This window comes from Neltuma alba, unplaced genomic scaffold (assembly GCF_004799145.2).
Source record: "Neltuma alba isolate B1F8T4 unplaced genomic scaffold, ASM479914v2 tig00002165_pilon, whole genome shotgun sequence".
NCBI classification, from domain to species: domain Eukaryota; kingdom Viridiplantae; phylum Streptophyta; class Magnoliopsida; order Fabales; family Fabaceae; genus Neltuma; species Neltuma alba.
Genome location: NW_021632765.1, coordinates 228207 through 250964, shown reverse-complemented (window position 1 = coordinate 250964; position 22758 = coordinate 228207). Strand labels below are relative to the sequence as shown.

The 22758-nt window shown below is 34.4% G+C and overlaps 2 protein-coding genes across 4 annotated transcripts; both read left to right on the top strand.

Annotated features, from left to right (window-relative positions):
- The first annotated feature begins 773 nt into the window (after positions 1 to 773).
- Positions 774 to 2223, top strand: LOC114718682 (transcription factor MYBS3-like). 2 transcript variants are annotated; one of them, XM_028904106.1, is made up of 3 exons: positions 774 to 1152; positions 1277 to 1473; positions 1592 to 2223. In XM_028904106.1, exons 1-3 carry the CDS (start codon positions 864 to 866, stop codon positions 1889 to 1891), a joined length of 786 nt encoding a protein of 261 aa, XP_028759939.1. In that variant the 5' UTR covers positions 774 to 863; the 3' UTR covers positions 1892 to 2223. The 2 variants fall into 2 exon arrangements, with proteins under 2 accessions (XP_028759939.1, XP_028759932.1); XM_028904099.1 differs by having other exon boundaries at positions 1577 to 2223.
- A 10610-nt stretch (positions 2224 to 12833) lies between these two features.
- Positions 12834 to 20870, top strand: LOC114718660 (1-aminocyclopropane-1-carboxylate oxidase 1-like). 2 transcript variants are annotated; one of them, XM_028904076.1, is made up of 3 exons: positions 12834 to 12837; positions 19743 to 19960; positions 20059 to 20870. In XM_028904076.1, the coding sequence occupies exons 2-3, from the start codon at positions 19767 to 19769 to the stop codon at positions 20639 to 20641; spliced, it is 777 nt and encodes a 258-aa protein (XP_028759909.1). In that variant the 5' UTR covers positions 12834 to 12837; positions 19743 to 19766; the 3' UTR covers positions 20642 to 20870. The 2 variants fall into 2 exon arrangements, with proteins under 2 accessions (XP_028759909.1, XP_028759899.1); XM_028904066.1 differs by lacking the exon at positions 12834 to 12837 and adding an exon at positions 19497 to 19638 and having other exon boundaries at positions 19737 to 19960.
- Positions 20871 to 22758: the final 1888 nt, after the last annotated feature.

The window sequence follows — 22758 nt, the reverse complement described above, 5'->3', positions numbered from 1 at the left end:
CAATATTAGAAAAATATATATTAAATGTTAAGACAAGTTCAAATTGAAACTTATAAAATAGACTATACTTTTTTTAAAATTTAAAACTAATAAATATGATTAAAAGTAAAATGTTTTGTTGAATACATATATATGAAACTCAAAATACATATATATATATATATATGTATCTATACGAATCTGTGTGTGTATCCTTGTCTTAGGTTTATATTAGTGTATGTAACAAGACGTATTTTGCAGATCCTATGTATATAAATAAGCGTGTCTCCTAGAAACAAGATAAATTTTCTCCTTTTTTTCACTCTTTCAATTAATGCATATATGCCTGTTTTTTTTTTTTTTATACAACGGAAGAGATACATATATGATCTGTATGTGAAGGAAAGTAAAATAAAGTTGCTGTGAAGTAGGAAGCATATATAAATTACGAATTGTGTGTGTGTGTATATGTGGAAGGTTCTTCAGTTATATATAGAATTAAATATATGGTTTGGTGGAGAGATATAGTCCGTGTAATCCCAGAGGACACAAATACTCTAAATAAGATAAGGTATCGTACGTTTGAGATACAGTTTGGTTTGGTTTTGTTTTGTTTTTTTTAATTTACAAAAATTTAATTAATCTCAAAAATATCCAACAATAAACAATGTCCATCCAATCACCTTGTGTTGGTGTGCGTCCAATTTCAGAAACCCCACCTCCTCCATCATCATATATACCACCAAACATATCTCTGATTTCTGCTCTTTCTCTCCCTCTCTCTCTCTCTCTCTCTCTCATTCTCGTTCTTTCTTTCTCTCTCCTTCTCTCCTTCCTCTCTCAGACACACAGAGACAGACCCATTAAACTTGTGGGGAGTGAAAATGGCGAGGAAGTGCTCACATTGTGGGAACATCGGCCACAATTCAAGGACGTGCACATCGATGAGAGGTGCTTTCGCAGGGCTTCGACTCTTCGGTGTTCAACTGGACATATCGTCTTCTTCTTGTGTTGCCATCAAGAAAAGCTTTAGCATGGACTCTCTGCCCTCTTCCTCATCTTCTTCTTCCTCTTTCTCTTCCTCCAGATTAACCATCGACGAACACTGCGATAGAACCTCCCTCGGCTATCTCTCCGACGGTCTCCTAGGTCGAGTACAAGACCGGAAAAAAGGTACATATATTTCATCTCCTGACCCAACCGCATTAATTTATGATCAGAAACTACGGAGTATTTAAGAAATTTACTTATTAATGTGGCTAATTAATGACTACCGGTGATAATTAATTTCGTTCAGGAGTTCCCTGGACAGAAGAGGAGCACCGAGCATTCCTGGTAGGGCTGGAGAAGCTGGGAAAAGGAGACTGGCGGGGAATCTCCAGGAACTATGTCACCACCAGAACCCCTACTCAAGTTGCCAGTCATGCTCAGAAATACTTCCTTCGACTCGCCACCCTTCACAAGAAGAAGCGACGTTCCAGTCTTTTTGACATGGTACATTAATTATTATTCCTTCTTTTTTTTTTTTAATCATTATCAAGCCTTCAAATTAATTCCTGATGGTTCATAATATATATGGGGTTAAATAATCCAAAAGGATTGTATATGGAAGGTTGGAAGCAGTCAAGGTCATGCTCATCCTAAGGCAGGCGATTCGGCAGAGAATATTGACACTGATTTGCAGCTTCTTGGCCGCAAGATAATGGAAGCCGACAAATCACCAGATGATAAACAAACAGAAGAAATTGCGGATGATGATTATTCTCAACGTTCTGAAACTTCACAAGGTGCCAAATTGTTGAAATCTTCCAATGGATCAGCGGCGCTTGATCTGGAGCTCACACTTGCAGCCCCCAACAACACTCTCCAGCACCAAAATACCCTTCTTGGTCCAGTCATCAGCGTCACCTGAACCAGCCCTATAAATCTCTTTGATCACTCATATATATATATATATATATATATCATATCCATCTATCTATCTACATATATTGTACCCTTTTTTCTTTCTTTCTCTACTGACAAACAGTGTCAGATAATTAAGAGAAACATGTTTTCTCTCCTGGTGTTAATTAATGTTAGGCATTCATCGCTCCATCCAATAAATGATTAGCTAACTAGCTAACTTATTTCAGCATCCCGATGGCCATAGTCTGTAACTACATTTGTATTCATGTTCAAGCTAGTGCGTCTTCTTTCTGTATCTGATCACTGAAATAATGTTCTTTTTGTTCGGAGTAATCATCTATGGATATCAAAACCAATGAATAACTCAGCCTGGCTTCTTAATCGAGATCTATTCCTTACACGGTGGAGCAATTTTTACTTAAATAATCCCTTTACACTCTGAAAGCTCCGTTAACATTATGAGGAAACAGACTTGAGATCTGGTGAAAAAGGTACCTCATGTGTTGCCCTAGCTATTTTATGTTTTTTTTATTAATTAATAATATGCTTAGTGTGCCTAAAACCTGGTTTAATTTTCATTGTTATAAAACTCAATCTGCAAATTCTAAGGGACATTTCTCGCGATAACAATAGGGACAGCTGTTGAGAAGAAAGCAACTGATTGGATAAAGATTCTTCCGCTCCCTGCTTTTGGCATTATACAAAGCAAAGCTTTTTTTTTTTTTTTTGGGTTCCCAAAAGCAAATTACTGTACATACTTGATTCCGCAGAGAAAACTGAATTCATTAAGGCTGGAAAGATGGCCGTCTGGCCTTTAAATATTGTTAGTGGCTTTCAAGAAGAATTCTTTAGTTGTTTTGTCTCACGAGTTTTCTGGACAGGATTTTATAAATTAAACAAAAAGATAGTGAACATGCATGAATTAGACACAGAAAAAAAGTACTGACTAAGTTATGCCTTCTTTAATCTAATGATGATCCACCATGAATCCCGAGTTCATTAGCCTTAATTTTCTCCCGAGGAAAGAAAGAAGGAAAAAGGGGTGGGCTTTAAGTTTCCTCAAGTAATTTAAAAACAAGCAGAATTAATTAAATGACATATTCTGAAATTTCATCACTAGAATTTCCATACAAACTTTTAGTGTTTGTTAATCAAATTTTTATGACAAGAATTTCAAGTGATTTATGCTTTTTTGGTGAGTGAACTTTAAAGAAACTGTTTTTATATTATATATTTTTTTATTAAAAAAATTAATAACCAAGAAACGTTTGTAAAAAAAATTACCAGAATCGAGTGCTTTGAAAATTGAGCATAGAGCATTCTGCAAGAAAATTGCTGTGACGGGGATTTTGACTGAACACATTGGATTGTTTTCTTGTGGAGAGAGTATATCTAGTTTGGGAGGCATTTTAAGATAATTGAAGAAACTGGTGGGAAAAACTAAAGGGCCCTCAAAATTTAATTATTACACGTCGGGTCCTATTTCTTATCGTTCACCTCCCATATGATGGAAATTTGGCAGAAAAAGTCTGAAACTTTCAGAATGAACCAAGTATATATGCCATCATCATGTCCCTCACGTATATACTAATTAGATATTTTCAGCATAAATTACATTATAATATTTTTCTAAAAAATTGTTAGCATATAATTGTTATTTTTAAATATGGATAAATTAAAAATATTCGTGCAAGTCAAAAGAATGTGCCTGCATTGATAATGAAAGTTATTATTCAGAGTTAAAATTATTTTCGGAACTAAATTAAAATTGGACTCATGTACATTATGAAATTTATATATATTATAAAAGCCAAAAAAAGGTCTGCACTACTTATTAATTTGGTGGCAACATGTATTATATTTTTTCAAAAAAAAATATATACTTGATTTTGTTTAGAAATACAGATGTTAAAGATTATACATGTTGGAAAAAAAAAGATTATGAACATGAAAGAAAATTATTAATAGTATTTGACCAACGCATTGAAATCACACCCACATGAAAATTATCAATGTGACAAACTTTGACTAGTCACCACGACTACTTTGTTCCCAATTTAAGCACCTCTTCATTTATGTCCAAAATATGTGGTCAACATATTAATTTCCTCTGATGGGTACGATAACTAGACACTGTTTCTATAATTAACTAGACACTTTAAGATAATTGTATTCTTTTCCAGAAGAAAATTAATTTTGACACGTATAAAAGTTTAGTCAAATTTGTAGAAAACCATTTGCTCAACAAAAATTTTTTGTAGAAAACCAAAATACAGTCCGGGTTGTGAGAACAACGTCTTAATTAATCAAATATTTTTTAAGTGAAAAATATATAGTAGGGATTAATTTTCTCATGCGTCTTCGATGTAATGGAATGATAAAAATTATCATTAATTTATAAATTTATACAAAGATTACAAGGACGTTTAATTCAAAACCAAACTTCAATTCATATTTAAAAAATTACTGCCACAGTCTATAATGTATTAATGATTATATGGAGAATTTCTTTTGCTGCAAGCGGGGGCAAATATTTGGAGTGGATGGGAGCTGGTGGTATCCCAATTTTAATAAAGGAGAGAAAGAAAGCAGCACTGAGGAGCAAGAAAATGACGAATTAATTAGGAACAAGCTCCTAATTAGTCAACCAAGTCAATTGATGTTTTGAGTTTTGAGCCTGGGGACGATTTCCAATAATATAAGACGTGTCCACATCTATGGTCTCTCCTAAACTTTGTTATGATTGACTCCACAAAAGCCGCGTATTGTGTGGTCTTGATTCTCAATTATTTAATTTTAGTATTTACAATTAACGAAGCTGTCTGCTTGCTTTTCGCTTTGATTATTTATTCATTTCAACCATAGAGATTACGTTGTCTTGATGTTGAAGCATAAGGAAAGTCCAAACAACTTTGTAAAGTATCTATAGGAATCAATATGCCGCGTCAGAAGTCAGACTACTCATCAGAACTTTGCTTCTTCCTTATTGATGCTGGCTTCCCGGCCCCCATTCTTCTTATCTTATTATTAGAGAGATCAGTCTCTAACAACCGAATGTAACTTAAGCCACAAAATATGGGAGAGTGAAGGAGTGGTCGTATTGTCATAGGACTGGACTGACATATTTACTGTTTATAGATATGTGTGGGAAAAGTAGGAAGATAAGGATCGGAGGGATACTATGAAGCTTGTCCGGCCATAAAGATTATGAGAGAGAGAGAGTGTTAGGTGATATATATTTTGGTATTTCTGACATGAAATTGATTCTTCACCTGCAGATACCATCCGATGCTCTTTTATTTACGCAGCATTTAATCGTATGTGATTCGAACAATTTACGCAACAAAAATAATTATTTCTTATCCCATATTCCACCACTCTCTCGCCTCTTATAATCTATTTGATGATCACTATCTAAATGCGGAGACATAGAGAAATTCAAGTTAGAGAATACTATATAAAATATATCTCCTAAAACTTGGACCTCCCAATAATTTTACAATCAGTAAATTAAATCACAACTAGCTAGCATGTAAATCATCACTTCCTTATCTTAATTAATTAGCATATCCATAAGTTCTGCAAAAATTTTGACCAAGTCTCCTCTAAAAGTTCGACCTCCCAATAATCATACAATGGAAATCTAACATCCTTTAATCATTTATAATCCTCCCAATAATTTTACAAACCATCATCGAAGAATAGGAAACAAGAAAATATGTCCACACCAGTTGAGGTGAATAGAGGTCAGCAGCGAGGGAGTTTCTGAGTTTTAAGGTTGAAAGTGGAGGGAGCATCAATGAACAGCAAATTTGGGTTTTTCATTTCTGATACAACAGGTATAGACTGTAGAAAGCAACAGAATTTTTTGAAGAAATCAATTGGTTTTCACTTTTGTTTCTGGAAGAAAATAAAAAACAATTATTTTAAAATTCTCTCACTATCTACACGAAGTGTTATTACTACAACTGTACCACTTTTTTAACACGCTAGCTATATTTTAAACTGGTGTAGCAAAGTATGTAGCAAATTATAATTTATTTACAAAAACACTACTGTCTTCACTTCTTATCTTGTTCTTTTTTAACTGGTATAAAACACGTTTTTCGGTACTTGTGATTACTTCTTTCCCATATATTTTAACTGCGGATCAGACAACTTAAAATTGGATCGTATTTATATATGTGTTGCACATGTTTCTCTTATAAATTAAGACTTGTGGCAGGTTGTTGTTAGTTAAAATAATCACGAGGTACAAATAGAACCTAATTATCAGCTACAACCATGGTGGCTGGTGATGGAAAGCCTTGAGTTTTTAAGAAAGCAGGCTTTAAATTATTTCAACTAACTAATTAATTTTGGTTTCCTTTGAATGACAGCAAGCTGGCTAGAAGGAATAGAAAATGAGGAATGATGAGATCATGCAGTGAGAAAAATGGGATATATATATATATATATATATATAGATGGATAGAAATGTGTGTGAGAAGGATGAGTGAGTGAATATGAAATATCATCATTAAAGAGCGCTTTTTGGAGAAGTTGACGTTTCAACCATACAGCCTGTGTCTTGTTTACTCACTGCGATGTGAGGGGTCCCAATAATATTCGGATCTTTTCTCTCCAGCACCCTTGTGTTTATGTGGAAGCCCTGTGTCCTAGAGATCTCAACCCTCACCATCTTCATCATCATTATTATTCAAAATATTTATTGCCCTTTTGTTTCTTCCTTTGGAAGGCTTCACATATATCCATCAGCTATATATGCACCAACAGATCTCAACTGTTGCATATTATTTCAAAAGCTGCTTCATTAACTCACATTCTAGCTTTATGCGTAAACGTTCTTCAAAAATTAAGGAGGAGGACATATTAAATGAATGAGATACATAAATATGTATGTATCCTATGAAATGAAGTTTAGATATCAAATAAGGCAGACAAGAGGAGCAGACTGTCTCAACTCTCATATATATGCCCAAAAATAATACGGAATGAATCATACTAATTCTTAATTTTAGTTTCGAGAAGCATGCTTATTCCGCTTCCTTCGTAGATAATATATATGAAAATCACGAACGAAACACAAAACGGTCCATAATCATGAATAATTAAGAATGTGGTCTTCTTATTGTTGAATATAAATCCGATGTTGCGACGAGGTTACGCATGTGGTAAGCGGTGTGAGATGAGATTAATATATAGGATTGGAGGGTGATTAAAGTAAGAATGAACGTGGAACATGTGGGAATTAAAACGATTGGTGAATTTCATTTTCAGGAACTACCACACCACTATCACTTAATTCAAACAACAGCGTAGTAAGCAAATTAAGGCTGCCTCCCCTCAATTAAGTAGTTGATTAAATGTTTCATTTGCTACTTTTATGTCACTAACAATGACCTGTATATGGCCCATCATGTGCCAATCATTTTCATGGCCAAGTTTTCTCAATTCTACTCTCCAAACCCTCCCTACCTACTTACCAAGAGGAATCCTCCTTCAAACTTTCCCCAACCACAGCAATGGAATCTAATAACGTTCATACTACTGTACTTCCTTCTCTAGGTGACTCCTCCACTTGGTTCACTTTCTCTTTATAGGTAACAATTCAAGGCAAGTTTCCCGGTTAATTACTTGTATTAATTATTTGTCCACATGCATGTGTGTGTGTGTATCCCATACCCAAACAACTTAAGTACGAGATAACAAGTCATGTATGCAGGAAAACACATGCCTCTATTTTAATTTCAAGTGAAAAATAATGGTGAGGCGAAGGTACCTTAATTATGCGTTCATGATCAATGCCGTATTTTGTGTGTGTGTGTAGGTAGCAATATAATACTCCTCCGGTCCTAAATATAAGACTCTTTTTGTAGTGTACTTTTTATAGTGTAAATTATACTACAAAAGGGGTTTTATATTTAGGGTTGCAGGAGTATTATGGTTTTATCTTCTTGTCTAAAGAAAGAAGAGGTTAAGTGGTTTGTAGAGATGGATGGTTAGCAGAAGAGAAGTGGAAAAAGAAAAGGCAGAGCATTAATATCTCTACATATATTATATGCATGGCTAGCTATAATTAACAAATGCATATAGATTATTATTCACTCAGAGTTGGGACAAAGTATTAGGTCATAGAGGAAGAAGTGTAGGGGACCATTAGAGTGGGGATGATACTCCATTTGTATGCATTCCCTTTTCTTCAACCAAATGCCCATATCTTCAACTGTATTTGGGATTGCCACGCCAACCCCACTAATCATTCTCTATCTATATGCCGCACGCTCGCTTTCTTCATCACTAAAAATTAAAAAAAGAAAGAAACAAATATATATATATATATATATATATATAGGTTAGAAAATTAGAGAGGCACAAGGTAGATGAAAGACGTATCCTAATGCAACTTGCAGAAACGCATGCCACAAAAGCACAAGTTCTTTCCTTCTTGGCGTGTGGCATATATAATATCAACGCCATCCTCAAACAAGTGTGTTTTTGGATCTATGTGCATGAACTTTTTGTTAATTAGGACCACACGCATAACACGCTAAAAGGGGGAAACTTTCCGCATGAATTTCATTTATTTAGCTCTCAAACACGGTGGTGACTGGTGAACCCTCCAAAAATATTTAATTACACTTCTCAGTGGTTTATAGATGATAAAATCTAAAGGGAAAACATGTGACACAGAATATATAAGACTACTTTCTAATTGGTTTTATCCAATTAATTTGGAAGACGGTTCAATCACTGAATCATTAGGAATAGAAGCAACAAAAATGGAGGATCCATGCATGAAGGAAAAGGAAGATCATAAATAATTTGATTTTTCAGCTTTAGCTTTCACTCTTTAAGCTGTAATGTTGGTCCAAATGTAATCTGTCTATAGCCCCAAATTAATCAACTGTACATTTATGCTAATGAAAAGATATTTGCTTTTCATTTCGCAAGAAACAAAATATACTATCTCTGCTATATTTAATATCAGCATTCAATCATGACCAGTTTTTATTTGTTTCAATTTCAGAGTCCCGAAATGAACTTTTATATTTCATCTCATTTTATGTGTCAAAGAGACTTCTGAGAATGCCTGTCATCTCATTTGGTCCTCATGCTTCTTTGTTTGTCCATAAAAGTTTTGGGTCATCCCATGAAGTGGAATAGTTTTGTGATCAAATCGATAAACCACCAAAAGATACGAAGCGGATTTTGTCTAATAACTAACAGAAGCTGCCAAAGCTATCCTGTTCGCATGCAGCATCACCCCCCCCCCCCCAAAAAAATATATGAATATTTATCTGACACGTTGGTACCATGTCCTTTATGTTAATGACTCATTTATGCTTTGTGTGGCCATGAGGGACCATATTGTTTTTATTGCTTTGCCAGATATCTGGAGTATGTTTTGTTTGCATCTTGCTAGTGGCTTGCATCGTGTCAGTATCTGATTAGTTGCATAAAACATATTTTGAGAAAGAAATCAACTTATTAGCGACATGCATTTGTGAGTGATCTGGGAGAAATTAACTAACAACCAATTTACATTCTGATATCAACAGTAATTGAATGAACACATTACATTTGATACTGATGGCCTTCACTTCCAGACTTCCGCCAAAAGATTATCTAATATAGTTACCAAGAGCAATTAACCCAAAAACTTAGAAGGAGATGAAAAGGGAGGAATGAGATCGCATTTTAAATGAGTTACATTACAATATGGACACTAGCTTACACAAAATAGGCCATTCGAATTAAAATATAATGGCCCACATTTACTAGGTCGGCAGACAGATGGCCTCCAGCTGCATTTGCCATCCCTTCTTCACTGCTTTCCGTGCATCTATCTGTTCTGGAACGTAATTGGCATATATGAAGAATTGTTTTACAATATAAGTTTTACCATAGTCAACAGTACCCTTTGTCCTTCCAGAACACGAGAAGCTATCAGGTAAAGGCTCCATAGTATTTCTTGTTCGCATATCCATCTCCCCTTTCGTTTGAGTTAGTCCAAACAAAAATGATTAGATCTTTTAAATCCTTTTTTCCCCTTACTAAGCTATTGAGTAAGGCACTTCAGACGGAGACGGACTATGAGGAGGGAACCAACGCAACAATGTACCCATACGAAAAAGCAAAGTTGTAGTCACCTGCACTGTTTCTGTCAGTGAGCACTTCTGACTAAATCTGACATCATGGCTTTGTCATTTGTTTATGGCCTTGAACGTTTGAGTAATAATAATATCATTATAAAATAAATTATGCATACATATCCGGCTGAGAGCTGTTGTTCCAAGCAGCAACAAATACAACTTCCCCTGGAGAGAGGCTCAGAACTTCAGGCGTTAATTTTAGCATGTGAAAGAAATTGAAGACTATTTCCCACTTCCTATGGTGATGCACGTTGTCAGAAAAAGGTGAACACTTTTTAAGGAAACAAGAGCAAGGACCCTTCAAAAATGTAGGAAATCAATTTGTCAGAATCTGTATCATTCAGATGCACAAGTCAGATAAAAATCGATCGAATTTCTAGAGGATAGGTCAATTATGTATGATAAGAATGTTAGAAATATGTTGTGGAATGAGATAACAAGTTTTTATCTTGCAGCTGGTGCACCCAATCGAAATAATTGTTTCTGTACAGAACCACGAAATGAATACTGGAAGCACGACTGAGAAGGACGAGTAAATTCCCCAATTTGTGCAAGAGACATCCCGTGGAATACCCCAAGGCTCTTCCAGCAGTGAGAATCCACAAAGTAATCAACAAGCAGACACAAATCTGTGCGGCAACAGTAATGTCATATCTTACAAGGAGTTAACTCTTCTTGTTGTACCCAAAACCCTTGACTACAGATGCAATCCCTAGAGTTTGAATAATGATCACCAGTATCACAGCTGCCAATAAGATATCTACGTGATTCCAAAGGAAATGGACATGTACGAGCATCCCAATACTGGCCAAGAACAAAGCAACAAAAGCATGCGTATCCGTTCAACTTAAAAATCAACCAACTCTAAGTACGGGAAAACATGCAGCAATTTTCTGTTTCAGCGGATATGTTCATTGATAATATAAAAAAAATTAAACCCTCCACTTGATTCCATAACACGTTTCCCAATTAAAATGCCACAATGTTTGAACGGTAACAGAGCATTATGGCCTTAAACAGTAAGAATTTCCGTCAAAATAACCGTTACACTATTACGTCCATGGAGAATTGGAGATATAGGAGGAAGCATAGACTATTGACCATTGCAAAAGAATATTTATCATCTCTTGATGCTAATCTTTATTGTGCCAATAAGCAGGGGAATTAGGTTGCTTTAAAAAGTAAAAGGCAGATGTTGCCAAGACTAGAGCTGAGCCTGAATATGAGGCGCTGGCCTTTTAAAAAGGTTTGAGGTAAGAGAGGCTACTCAAGGAAATGAGGATTGCGAGCTACCCATGGAGGCAATCTGATAGTGTGGCTGCTTTGAGCATTGCAGAAGAATCCTATCCAACATGATATGACCAGAAAATGAGAAGTTAAGTAGGCACTTTCCCAAAGAAAAGCTAGACCCTAGGCTACTTAAACATTCTCCAACTAAGTTGTAAGAAGCTGATGTCTTCAATAAGGCCTTGTGTTGGATCTGGTTTGAGGAACTTGGAGCCAAGCACGGAACGCTCAACATCTATGCTTCAGCTTAAGGTGAAGTGTTGGATATTTGATGGTTTCTGGCAAACTTGGACTCCTGCAATTCGTGGTTAATGACCAGATCTCAGGGAACCAAATCAGCCTAAGTTTTTTCCTTTCTGGTTTTGTTTATTTGATCTTATTTTGGATAAGCTCAACTAAGAGAACTGGATTACAACTAATAATTAAGCAGACATGCTAACCTTTGTGGAGGAGACTCCAGACCCAAGGCAAAAGTATCACACTAAATTGTGCAACCGTCTCACCTGCATGGAAATTTTTTTTTTTTTTTTTAATTTAGGAAAGTCTTGAAGAATCATTATGACTCCAGAACCCATTCACAATTTGCGATTGTCTTGTAAGTAGTAGTAAAGTAAATAGAGGAGGGCGGGGGGCCAAGAAAATCCTTTTGTAGGTATATGAAATAAGAAATATAAAGGCAACATACTTGGACATTTCCCTTGCAAAGCTCAAGCCTCCTGGTACAATGACCGATGCTGGTAGCAGATATACAGCAATAACCTGAAAATTAACATATGTAGATGAATCCACCCTCTAAGAAGGAACGGAGAAGGTAGAAATTTAGCAGAAAGCATTACAATTTACAACAAGGTTTATGATCAAACCGGTTGTCCAGCAAAAGCCGATGCAATGCCACCACATAGGCTGCAGAGACAATGACAACCCCGAGGTCTGATATCAACATGCAACAATGGCATATCAAACAAGCAGGATAAGCAGCTTAATTAGCCACAGCCACTCGCAGATGTAAGGACTGATGCTGTTTGAAAATATTAAAAAGAAACGAAAGTAAAAGAAGTATACCTCAAGTCTAATTGAAGAACAGGATATTATGAGGACATTGCCTTGAACATGAAAAGATCTGGCATGATTAAGAATCAAATCCAATTTTACCAAAATTTATGATGAAGTAAGTAATGGTATTAAGGGACTGCCATGTACTCCAAAATTTGAACAAACTAAAATTCAATAGCATGGAGATGTGTTTTTTGATCAATTGATGCTGGCATATCTTCTGCTTGATTCTCATTATTCAAATTGAAAACATCATGGAACTGAAATGCCCTGATGAACAACTAAGCATATGTCACAAGGCACTCAACTTTCAATTTATCATTGCATAATTGCATTAAAATGAAAGGAGCAGTTCGAACAACAAAAAGTATAAAAAATGGAATTCACTCTGCAATCTAGAAGGGCATACTTTTCCTCTTTGTTCTGATTTTTCTTGGGCGTAACTCTTGCAACAGTTTCCAAAACAGTCTGATACAGTAAACATATCAGGAGAAAGATGATAAGAGATTGATAGTCTGTTCCCTCCACCATACATTGTAGCCTGAGAAAGAAGGAAGCTAACGAAGGAAGTAAGGGCAGTGAAAGAGAGAATGGGAGGCGATGGCAGCCTCATCTGCAAGCAAAGGTAGCAGCACCGTGATGTTGAGCGCGCACGGTCTAACAGTGTTAACTGTTGACTTTCATTATATGGCATATGATATTGGATGGCTCTTTTATGGGCCAGAAGAACTACCATCGCTGCTTTCAAGCACAATTTGGTATAGCAACTAGCATGCTTTTACGGCATTGAATTCCGTCGTCACAGCTTGGATTTACGTGTGGATTAACAAATCCCCAACCCACTTTCAACTTGAGATTAATTTGCTTCGAATACGTTCATATTTGAACTTGTATTCTTCTCTTTTGAAATATGGCCGCCACCAAATGTCAAAGAACTCCTGGAAACGTTTTAATTGACGCCAAGATAAAATAAAAATGACTAGTTGTTTGCACGAACCTCCTATTTTCTCTGTTTTTTTCTTTCTAGGGACAGACAAACCTCCTATTTTGTTTCCTAACCTTTGTTTTTTAGTACACATGTTTTTTTGGTTCGAAAAAGTTTAGGTAAGTTGGGTTTTCCACCAACAAGGTCCTCACACAGATGAATTCAAACTCATGACCTTATGAGTTATGAGTTGACTTCTTACTAACTAGACTAACTCTTATTGGTTTATGTACATATATTTTGTATCTTAACTTTGAGCGCACTATAAAAGATTCAGAAGCCTGCAGGAATAATAATACCTTGGACCAACATGATCCCTCCTGCTGGCCCATTGGGCTCAGATATGAGGCACTGTACCCCATATGTCATAATCCAAATTAGCACCGCCCCGTTTGATATGGGTTTTATTTTAAATATAAGATCTATTTTACAGTGTAATTTACATTATAAAATTAGTCTTATATTTAGAACCAGAGGAGTATTATTTTTCATCATTTTTATAAGAAATATTGATTATATTGGCCTATTAGTGAAAGTAATCATAGGTCATAAGACTTTCATTTATTTTTTAAAATTTGTATGAGCAATATATTTAATTTTGAGGATAAAAAAAAAAGAAGGACTTATGTACTTGCCACGTCCAGCTTCTCTCCTTTTCTTCTTTCTCTTATTCTTCTCAAGATGTTATATCCACCCTTAAATTTTAAAAATAAAATTATTATGACAAGCATAAATAACTAAATTTAAACTGCTAACATTTGATTTGGGTGATAATTGCAGCACAGAAAAAATAAAAATAATTTAGAAAATGTTATAATAATAGTTTTATAAAATACTAGATATAGTATAAACTATTTATTGTTTTGTCTAAAAGTGAAGATAAAATTGAAAAAAAAACAGAGAGAGACAGAGAGAAAAATGAGAGGATGTTTTTGGTAATTGGCACTGCTAAATGCGAATGCAACTTGAACGTGGCATGGTTCGAGCCGAAGAGTTGAAGATAGACATCAGTGATGATGTCAAAAGACATGGATTGTAATGGTGGCCAAACCTTTTCTTTCTCGGGAATTACTATTCAAGGTCGCGCGCTGACATTCTCACAATGTGCAAAGCACAATCCAGAAAAAGAGGCACCTATTTGGATTTTGGACTCAAAGGCCTTTCTGCTTTGCTTCGCTTGGCATGCAGAAATGAAAAGGCCGCCCCTGAAATACGTATAATGTAAGCAATCAATTTTATTTAACACAAAACAACTAATACGTGTTATACGACCAGTTTTGATAAGGGTGAGCAACAAACCCCATTACCCGCTAACCCGTCCATCACCTATGAAATTTTTGCCCATTTAAACTCGCCCAATTAGTCCAAAATAAGAGATTATAAATAGACGGGTTTAATGGGCGGGGTAGCCCATTAAATGGGTTGGGTTATGGGCAAGGTATTTGGCTGTTCATACCCGGCCGTTTAAGTTTTAATTTTTAAAAAATATTTTTATTCTTCATTTAATTGATGATATTGTTTCTCATTCATCTGTTATCAAACATTCATACTTGTCTAAGCTTTTATTTTATTTTTTAGGTAAAAGTTGAAACTTTCAAAGTTTATGAGACTTTATGATTGGTGACTACTTTTATGATTTTATCATACTTTAATTGTTTGTAAATTTAAGTGAGGTTATGTGATTGAATATGGTTGATGTTATTTCATATTTGATTTGCTATTTGGCATGTAAAATTTATTAACAGCTTCATAGGATTACATATATATAATAACTATACTGAAAAAAAAAATTTTAAATAAATGGGTTACCCCGTAACCCGGCCAGCCCAAACGAGCTGCCGTGTAACCCATTTAATACAGGCTAAATGAGCTACTATCGGATTATGGGTTAGCCCATGCCTATTTATGAATAAATGGGCGGGCTATGGGGTTAGCCCACCCTACCCATTGCTCGGCCCTAAATTTCGATCCTCATCACTTTGATGAGCATCGAAAATTTATCAGGTCTAAACTTTTTATATTTGATTTGAATAGTCTAAATTTACAATATTTAATTAACTATATTTAAATGGAAAAAATTATTTTTTGAAAGAATGATAATTAAGAAATTAGCTCTATTTTGAATTCTATACATATTAAAATAATTATTTTAAATAAATAAAAATTAAAAAAAACCAAATCCAAATCATTCAAATGAGATATATGCAATTTAGATTTAATGAGTTTAGGATGCTTATCAAAATGATGAGTACTGAAACTGATTCCGTATCATACTAGCTAATCCCCTCTCCACTTTCTCTCGCATTTTCTTTCTTCTTTCCTGCTAATATTTTCTTTCCTTGATATTATTCGTGAAGTTTGGAAAAGTTCAATTCTTAGTTATTCTTAGATGTTGACGATTGTGTGAATCTTCAAGAGGGAAACGTCAGTTGGATGACGGGACAGAAGCATGTGGTGGGTCTTCATGCGACCGTTGACCGTTGACAAGACACGTCAGATCACCACTTGCTTCTTTCTTCCAATCCAATTCCGATTCCGTTCCTTGATCTACTTATAAGTTATAACCCACCCCCAGAATATGTAATTGCACGTGACTTTTTAGTTTTATGCATTATTTTTATTTTTATCATTGTTTTCTTCAGAAATCCAAAGTTACTAGCAAGTTTTTTTATGCGAAAAGAAAAATGATAATAAAAGTTTACAAAGTTATTTGTATTTTTGATTTTCTTATGTGTATCTACACATTCCCTTGATGCTCTGTCGCAAAAAGGAGCTTAATCATTTAGTTTTTTTTTTAACAATATAATTTAATAAATAAATTGAACAATACAAATTAAAAATATTAAAAATTTTCTAAATTTAGTTGAAATTGTGTTTAATTTTCAATATTTCTGCTCCATTTAATAATCCCTCACAACCTTTTTATTTGGGATTTGGTAATTTTATTTTTCTTGGAGATTCACCTAAAAATTACTTAAGCAGAATAAATTTAAGAAATTTCAAATTTCAGATTTAGTTGGAATAAATTAGTTAATTATAATAAATACAATTTGATTTTTTTAAAAATATCAATTTGTGACATTTGATTAGTTAATTTTTTTTTTTTGCCTTTCTTAGTCTCCCTGTTCTTGGTGTTCACTATTATAGGAAAAAAGATATAAAATTATATATTAATTTATAAATTAAATAATTTAATTTAAAGAAAATAATAAATATCAAAGATAAAATAAATTGATAAATATTATTTAGAATCCAATCCAATCTCTAAATAAATGCTATATTAGCCATAGGATGAAGTACTCCTCCGGTCCTAAATGTAAGACCCTTATACTAGAGTGTATAAGGGTCTTACATTTAAGACCGGAAGAGTAGCGTTCGTGCGCCCGGGTCTAGCCTCCTTTTCCCTTGTTTATATTTTTCCCGTTTCTTCATCTTTGAATACCGCGTTTCCCCCTTCACTGACTTGTAAGGAAGCAAAGTACGAACTGAACACGCATTTGATGTTATGTGCCTACAAAGATGATGTAAAAAATTCATATCCTCATATATAACAGTCAGTTTTGAAAATGTTTCAGACGGAAGGGTTGCAAGCCGTCTCATACTGTAATGCACTTCCTCGTGTTCTAATTATAAAAACTTATTTATAATTTATACATAAGGTCTTATAAATAAGACCAGAAGTATTATGTGATAAAAGTTCTTAAAATAAGTGATACTCTTATTATACTAAATATATGACTCATTTTGTAGTATAAATTATACTATAAAGGCGGAAGAGTATTAAATCTTAACTAATACTACCTCTGGTTCCAATTATAAGAATTAGTTGAGTAATTTGAAAAGATTAATGAAATAAGTTAAGTTAGTTATTTGTAATAAATAGATGTTGTTTTCTCTAAAATATCCTTGTTAATTAAATGTATTGCTAGAACTATTATTATTAGAAAGATTACCTTAGAAAAAATACATTAATATAAAGAATAAAGTAAATTGCAGTTGTATATTTATGACCAAAATAAAAATCAAACAAAATTTTATATTAAGAACTGGAGGTTGTATTTATATAAATGTTGAGTTGGACATCAAATCATATCGAATATAAAATGCTCTCTAAAACAATATTTCCCAATCAGAAAGCTTACACTCAATGCTTCGTTAAATAACCAAGTGCCACATCAATTGAGTCAGATGTAACCAATAAAATACAGTTCGATTACTTTTAGCATATTAAAAATTATGATTTTTTGGCAAAACCACTATTATGATATGTTTCATACCTAAATTACTAATATATAGGATTAAAGCGCATTGTTGTCCGACCATTATTTCTAAATGAGTTATGGATATCTTAGCAAATTTTGGAATAATTTAGCATATAATTTTTTTAAAACTAATGCTGCTTCCAATCTTTGTTGCAAGCACTTCCAACATATTTCATAATATATCATATTTTGTTTAAAATATTAGTATTTTTCATCTAGAATCCTTAACTAATTATAAATTTTTTATCTAATTATTCAAACTCCTTTAGTTAATAATTTTGTTTGGAAATAATTTTAATATTATAAAAATAACTAATTGTATTAATTTATATAAAATTATTATCAAATGCTTATATAAGGATTGAATGAATACAATGTTATTGTTTTTAATCGGCAATAAGTCAATCATGAGCATGGGCTGAAAAACCTTTTGACTCAATGTTGACATAACACTGATTTTTGGAAAAGATAACATTAAAATATATACTCCTCTAATCCTAAATATAAGATCCTCATAAGGGTCTTATATTTAGGATCAGGAGAGTATTACATTGAATGCTTAATATAAAAATTAGTTAAAGATTTAATTTCACCATAAATATAATATATCAATCTATTTTTTTTATATTTATTAATTTTTTTAAAGTGCCCCTCATGATCATTGTATACGTTAAATGGTTTTCATTTTAATACATATGATTAATAAGTGTATTTTAGAAAAAATAATACTCCTTTATTATAAATTAATAACTTAACTAACTTCTTTAATCTATACAAATTAATTAAGTAACTCTTATATTTTAGACTGGAAGTAGTATTAGGTGCTAAATTGTAACACAATTTGTTTAGACTTTAATACTTTCGATCCGACAGATATTAATCTCAAGTTGAAAATGATTTAAAGTAATTATATTAAAAAAATGTATACAGCACATCTGAAAATATTTATTAAGCAAAAAAAAAAAAACCAATTTGCTGAAAGAAAAAATATGCGTGGGGAATTAAAATCCATGAGTAGCAGGCTAACAAAAAAAAAACTGAATTTATATGTTGATATAATTTTAAATAAAAACCATAGAATCCTCCAAAACCTGGTTCTCAAACCAGGCCATTCTATGTGCGCGATGCCCCCACATTGAGATTTAATCCTAAATGGAGTCAACTTGACAATGCATCTCTGTTCCCATTATTTAAAAGGAAATGAGAGAAAGGTCTGTTCACATAGTTATAAGCTGCAGTAACATAATAAAGAAACAAGAAAGGAATCATAATGAGGATGGGTTTAGTTGCAATCATAAGGTCCAATAAAAAAAAGGGGGTTGGGTGTGAGATCATGATGGTGTTGGGAAGAGCATGCAGCCAAACCACCGCCCACCGGTTGATCGCTGTCTCACTTCTGCCGTCGCTATCTGCTCTCTCCATCTGCCCCTAGTTTTCATTCTTCTAAACTCCCTCCCTTTGCCTTTTCCTTCTAAATAAAAGCTACCTCTGCCCACTTCCATCTCTTTCTCTCCCTCTCTGTTTCAACACAGTTTCAGAAGGCGAGTCCTAGTTAGACTTTAGTTTACGTGGGGTGGAGTTTAAGTTTTCACTTGACCATTGGAATCACCCATACTTGCTTTCCAAGGGAAAAATCTCTTTGACCCTTTTCCATGCGTCAAATAAAAATTGCAACTAACCACATGCTCAACAGTGAATTGAACTTAGACCTTTTGGCTCCACGCCCCCAGCACAACACCACAAGCAATGTCAATCTCCACCACTTCTCTTCCTCTCTCTCTCCATTCATATTTTTAAAATTAATTAAACTGACAACCCCTGCCTTCCCCTATATATACCCCGGATCCTGCCACATATCCGCTACAACCAAATATCATTTGTTCTCTTGAGAAATATAGGAGAGATCATGGAAGTCCCTGTGATAGATTTCAGTAAGTTCTGTGGTGAGCAGCGCGGCGAAGCCATGGCTTTGTTGCACGAAGCTTGTGAGAAACGAGGCTTCTTTGTGGTAAAGTTTACAACAACTCTATGAAAGATCTCCTGTTTTGCATCTTCTTTGTCAACATATACATGTAGCCTCAAAACATTGCTCGTATATCTATGCAGATTGAGAACCATGGCATTGACGCCGAGTTGATGGAGAAGGTGAAGCAGCTGGTGAATACATACTACGATGAGTACCTGAAAGAAAGCTTCTACCAGTCTGAGCTGGCCAAGAGCTTGGACAAGTCAGTCTCTCTCCCTGATACAGATTGGGAAACCACCTTCTTCATCTGGCATCGTCCAACCTCCAACATCAAGGAAATCCCGAACGTCTCTGAGGAGCTCTGGTAAGTCTGGTCAACGTTCATCACTTGCATATATGGTATACACATGTCTCACACTCAAACACAAGCTGATCAGATGTAAATGCGATGGAATTGTGCAGCAAAGCAGTGGATGAATACATAGCGCAGCTAATTAAGGTGGCGGAGGCATTATCTGAACTGATGAGCGAGAATCTGGGACTGGAGAAGGATCACATAAAGAAGGCATTCTCGGGAAGTAGTAAAGGTGCCGTAGTGGGGACAAAGGTGGCAATGTACCCGCAATGTCCAAAACCAGAAGCAGTGAGAGGACTGAGAGAGCACACAGATGCAGGAGGGATAATCCTGCTGCTGCAGGATGATCAGGTGCCGGGTCTTGAGTTCTTCAGAGATGGGAAATGGGTGGAGATTCCTCCGTCCAAGAACAATGCCATATTTGTGAACATTGGAGACCAGGTGGAAGTTTTGAGCAATGGGATTTACAAGAGTGTGCTGCACAGAGTCATGGCCGAGAAGAATGGAAGCAGACTGTCGATTGCCACCTTCTATAACCCTGCTGGGGAGGCCATTATATCTCCTGCTCCCAAGCTGCTATATCCAAGTGGCTACACTTTCGGAGACTATCTCAAGCTCTATGGAAGCACCAAGTTTGGTGAGAAGGCTCCCAGGTTCGAATCCATGAAGAATACACCCAACGGCCACTAAGACCTTCTGGCCTCAGAAAAGCAGTATTATACTATCATATTATATCTGTCAATTCAGTTTCACTAATCATATGTTTCATATTGCCACAAAAAACAGAAAAAGGAAAAATGTCTTGCAGGATCAGGACATGTTTTCTTTCTTTTCTGTTTCTTTCGTTTTGGCATGAATAACGAGAAATTTTATGTACTGTTACACATACATATATATCCCCACACACACAGCCCCCCCCCCCCAAAAAAAAAATCTTTCTTCGTTGTTTGATTGAATGCGTGGTGCTAGTAAGATACCAGTAATATGGAGGGATAAGAAGTCAATTTCTTGAACTGCCTACTCGAATGATGTCATCAATCACAAAAGGGAAGATTTCGAGACTTGCGGCAACAAACAATTCTGAACTAATAATCTAATCAGTAAAGACGACACTTCATATTTACGTGCAGCGCTAAGTAAGCTACGAATAAAAATATCCACGCACTGAACTTTGGTCTTTGAATGAAAAATATACCATCATTCTCATCAATAGCGTCGCCAGCCAACTACTTTTGTCTATTTCACTTATCAATCGTGCTACTTAACAGCAACATAAAATATGAAATTTATTCTAAACTTTACTATCTTTAAATTATAACAACATTGCAAAAATATATAGAATCAATATAAGTCACTTTTTGTATGCTCTTAATTTTATTGGACCTAATCTAGTAATCCTTACCGGCCGTCTCCCGATCACCTATGTTAAGCAACTCGGAGACAGCTACATAAATTCTCAGTAGTGGCTACAAAAAAGAAAAAGAAAATATTGTAAAATCTTTTGAATATTATGATATAAAAATTATAAATATTAGTATATTTTGATTTTAATAATATATTTCTATTTCGTCGTTCAATTTATTAGAATATTTTATAATATTCTTCTAGAATAAAATACAACATGAATATAATGAATATAATATTATTTATTTTATATATTATTATTGAAAATTTTTACTTATATATTATTTAGTTCCTTCGTCTAAACTCTAAAGTGTTTTTTTTTTTTTCGGGTCAATCCAATCCTAACACTTTTCCATAGGAGATGAATATGTTTGATCCTGCGACATCCTCTATTTTAAACAGGTGCCGTATGAGCTACCATCCACACTGTTGCAAGACGTTCAAAGAATTATTGCTGCAAATGCAAATGTTGGCTGGACTGCGTTAGCTTTCCTTAATCAATAATCCCATATCCTTATTTACTTAGAATATCCCCCATTCTTTGAGAATATTCCCCATTCATTCTTGACTGTTGAGGGCCCATGCAGTGATTAGATCATTACAAACGAAACACAGATGTTTATGTGCTCAACTAACGAACCGAAATTACGCGTCATTCACCTTTCCCAACGTCTGAATCTTTTTCAGATTTCAGTTGCTTATCTGTGATCTCTTCTTTCTACTTTCGTTATTTTCCAATTTTCACATTTGACCCACTTTTTCAGCGCTTCATCATCTCCATCTTCCACCCTTCTTCCTACCGCCCCCTCCGTTTCAACACTTTTGACCTCTCAATCTTGCAAATTGAGGGTTTGTTTTTTTTTTTTGGTTATCTTTCGGCAGCCTGTGAGGAAGAAACTAAACATAGGGATACCACAAAACATTCTTTGGTCTTCTCTTTCCTTAGCTTTTTCAAATTACAGTCAGTTCCTGCCAAACAATAATCATGAAAAAAAAGAAAAGAAAAACAATGCAGGCCTTTATGAATAATACTACTTCCATCCTTAATATAAGAGTTTTTTTTACTTTCAATTTGGTTCTAAGTGTAAAACTGCAATCAACTTTTTCTTTCATACTTATCCATTTTTTTCAAAGTAATATTTGTAGTGATTATACATGTTAAATATTCCATCAAATGATAGTTCTAGCTAATACATATGATTAGTAAGGATATTCTAGAAAAAACAACATCTATTTATTACAAATAAATAACTTAATTTTTTTAATCTCTTTAAATTAGTTAACTAAATTTTATATTAAAAATCAAAGGTAGTGTAATTTAAAAGCCAATTTTGTTAAGGAGTGTTGCTTATTTCGGTATCGAGCTTTTTTCCTTTTTGGGGTAGGAAAACAGGTTTTGGCAT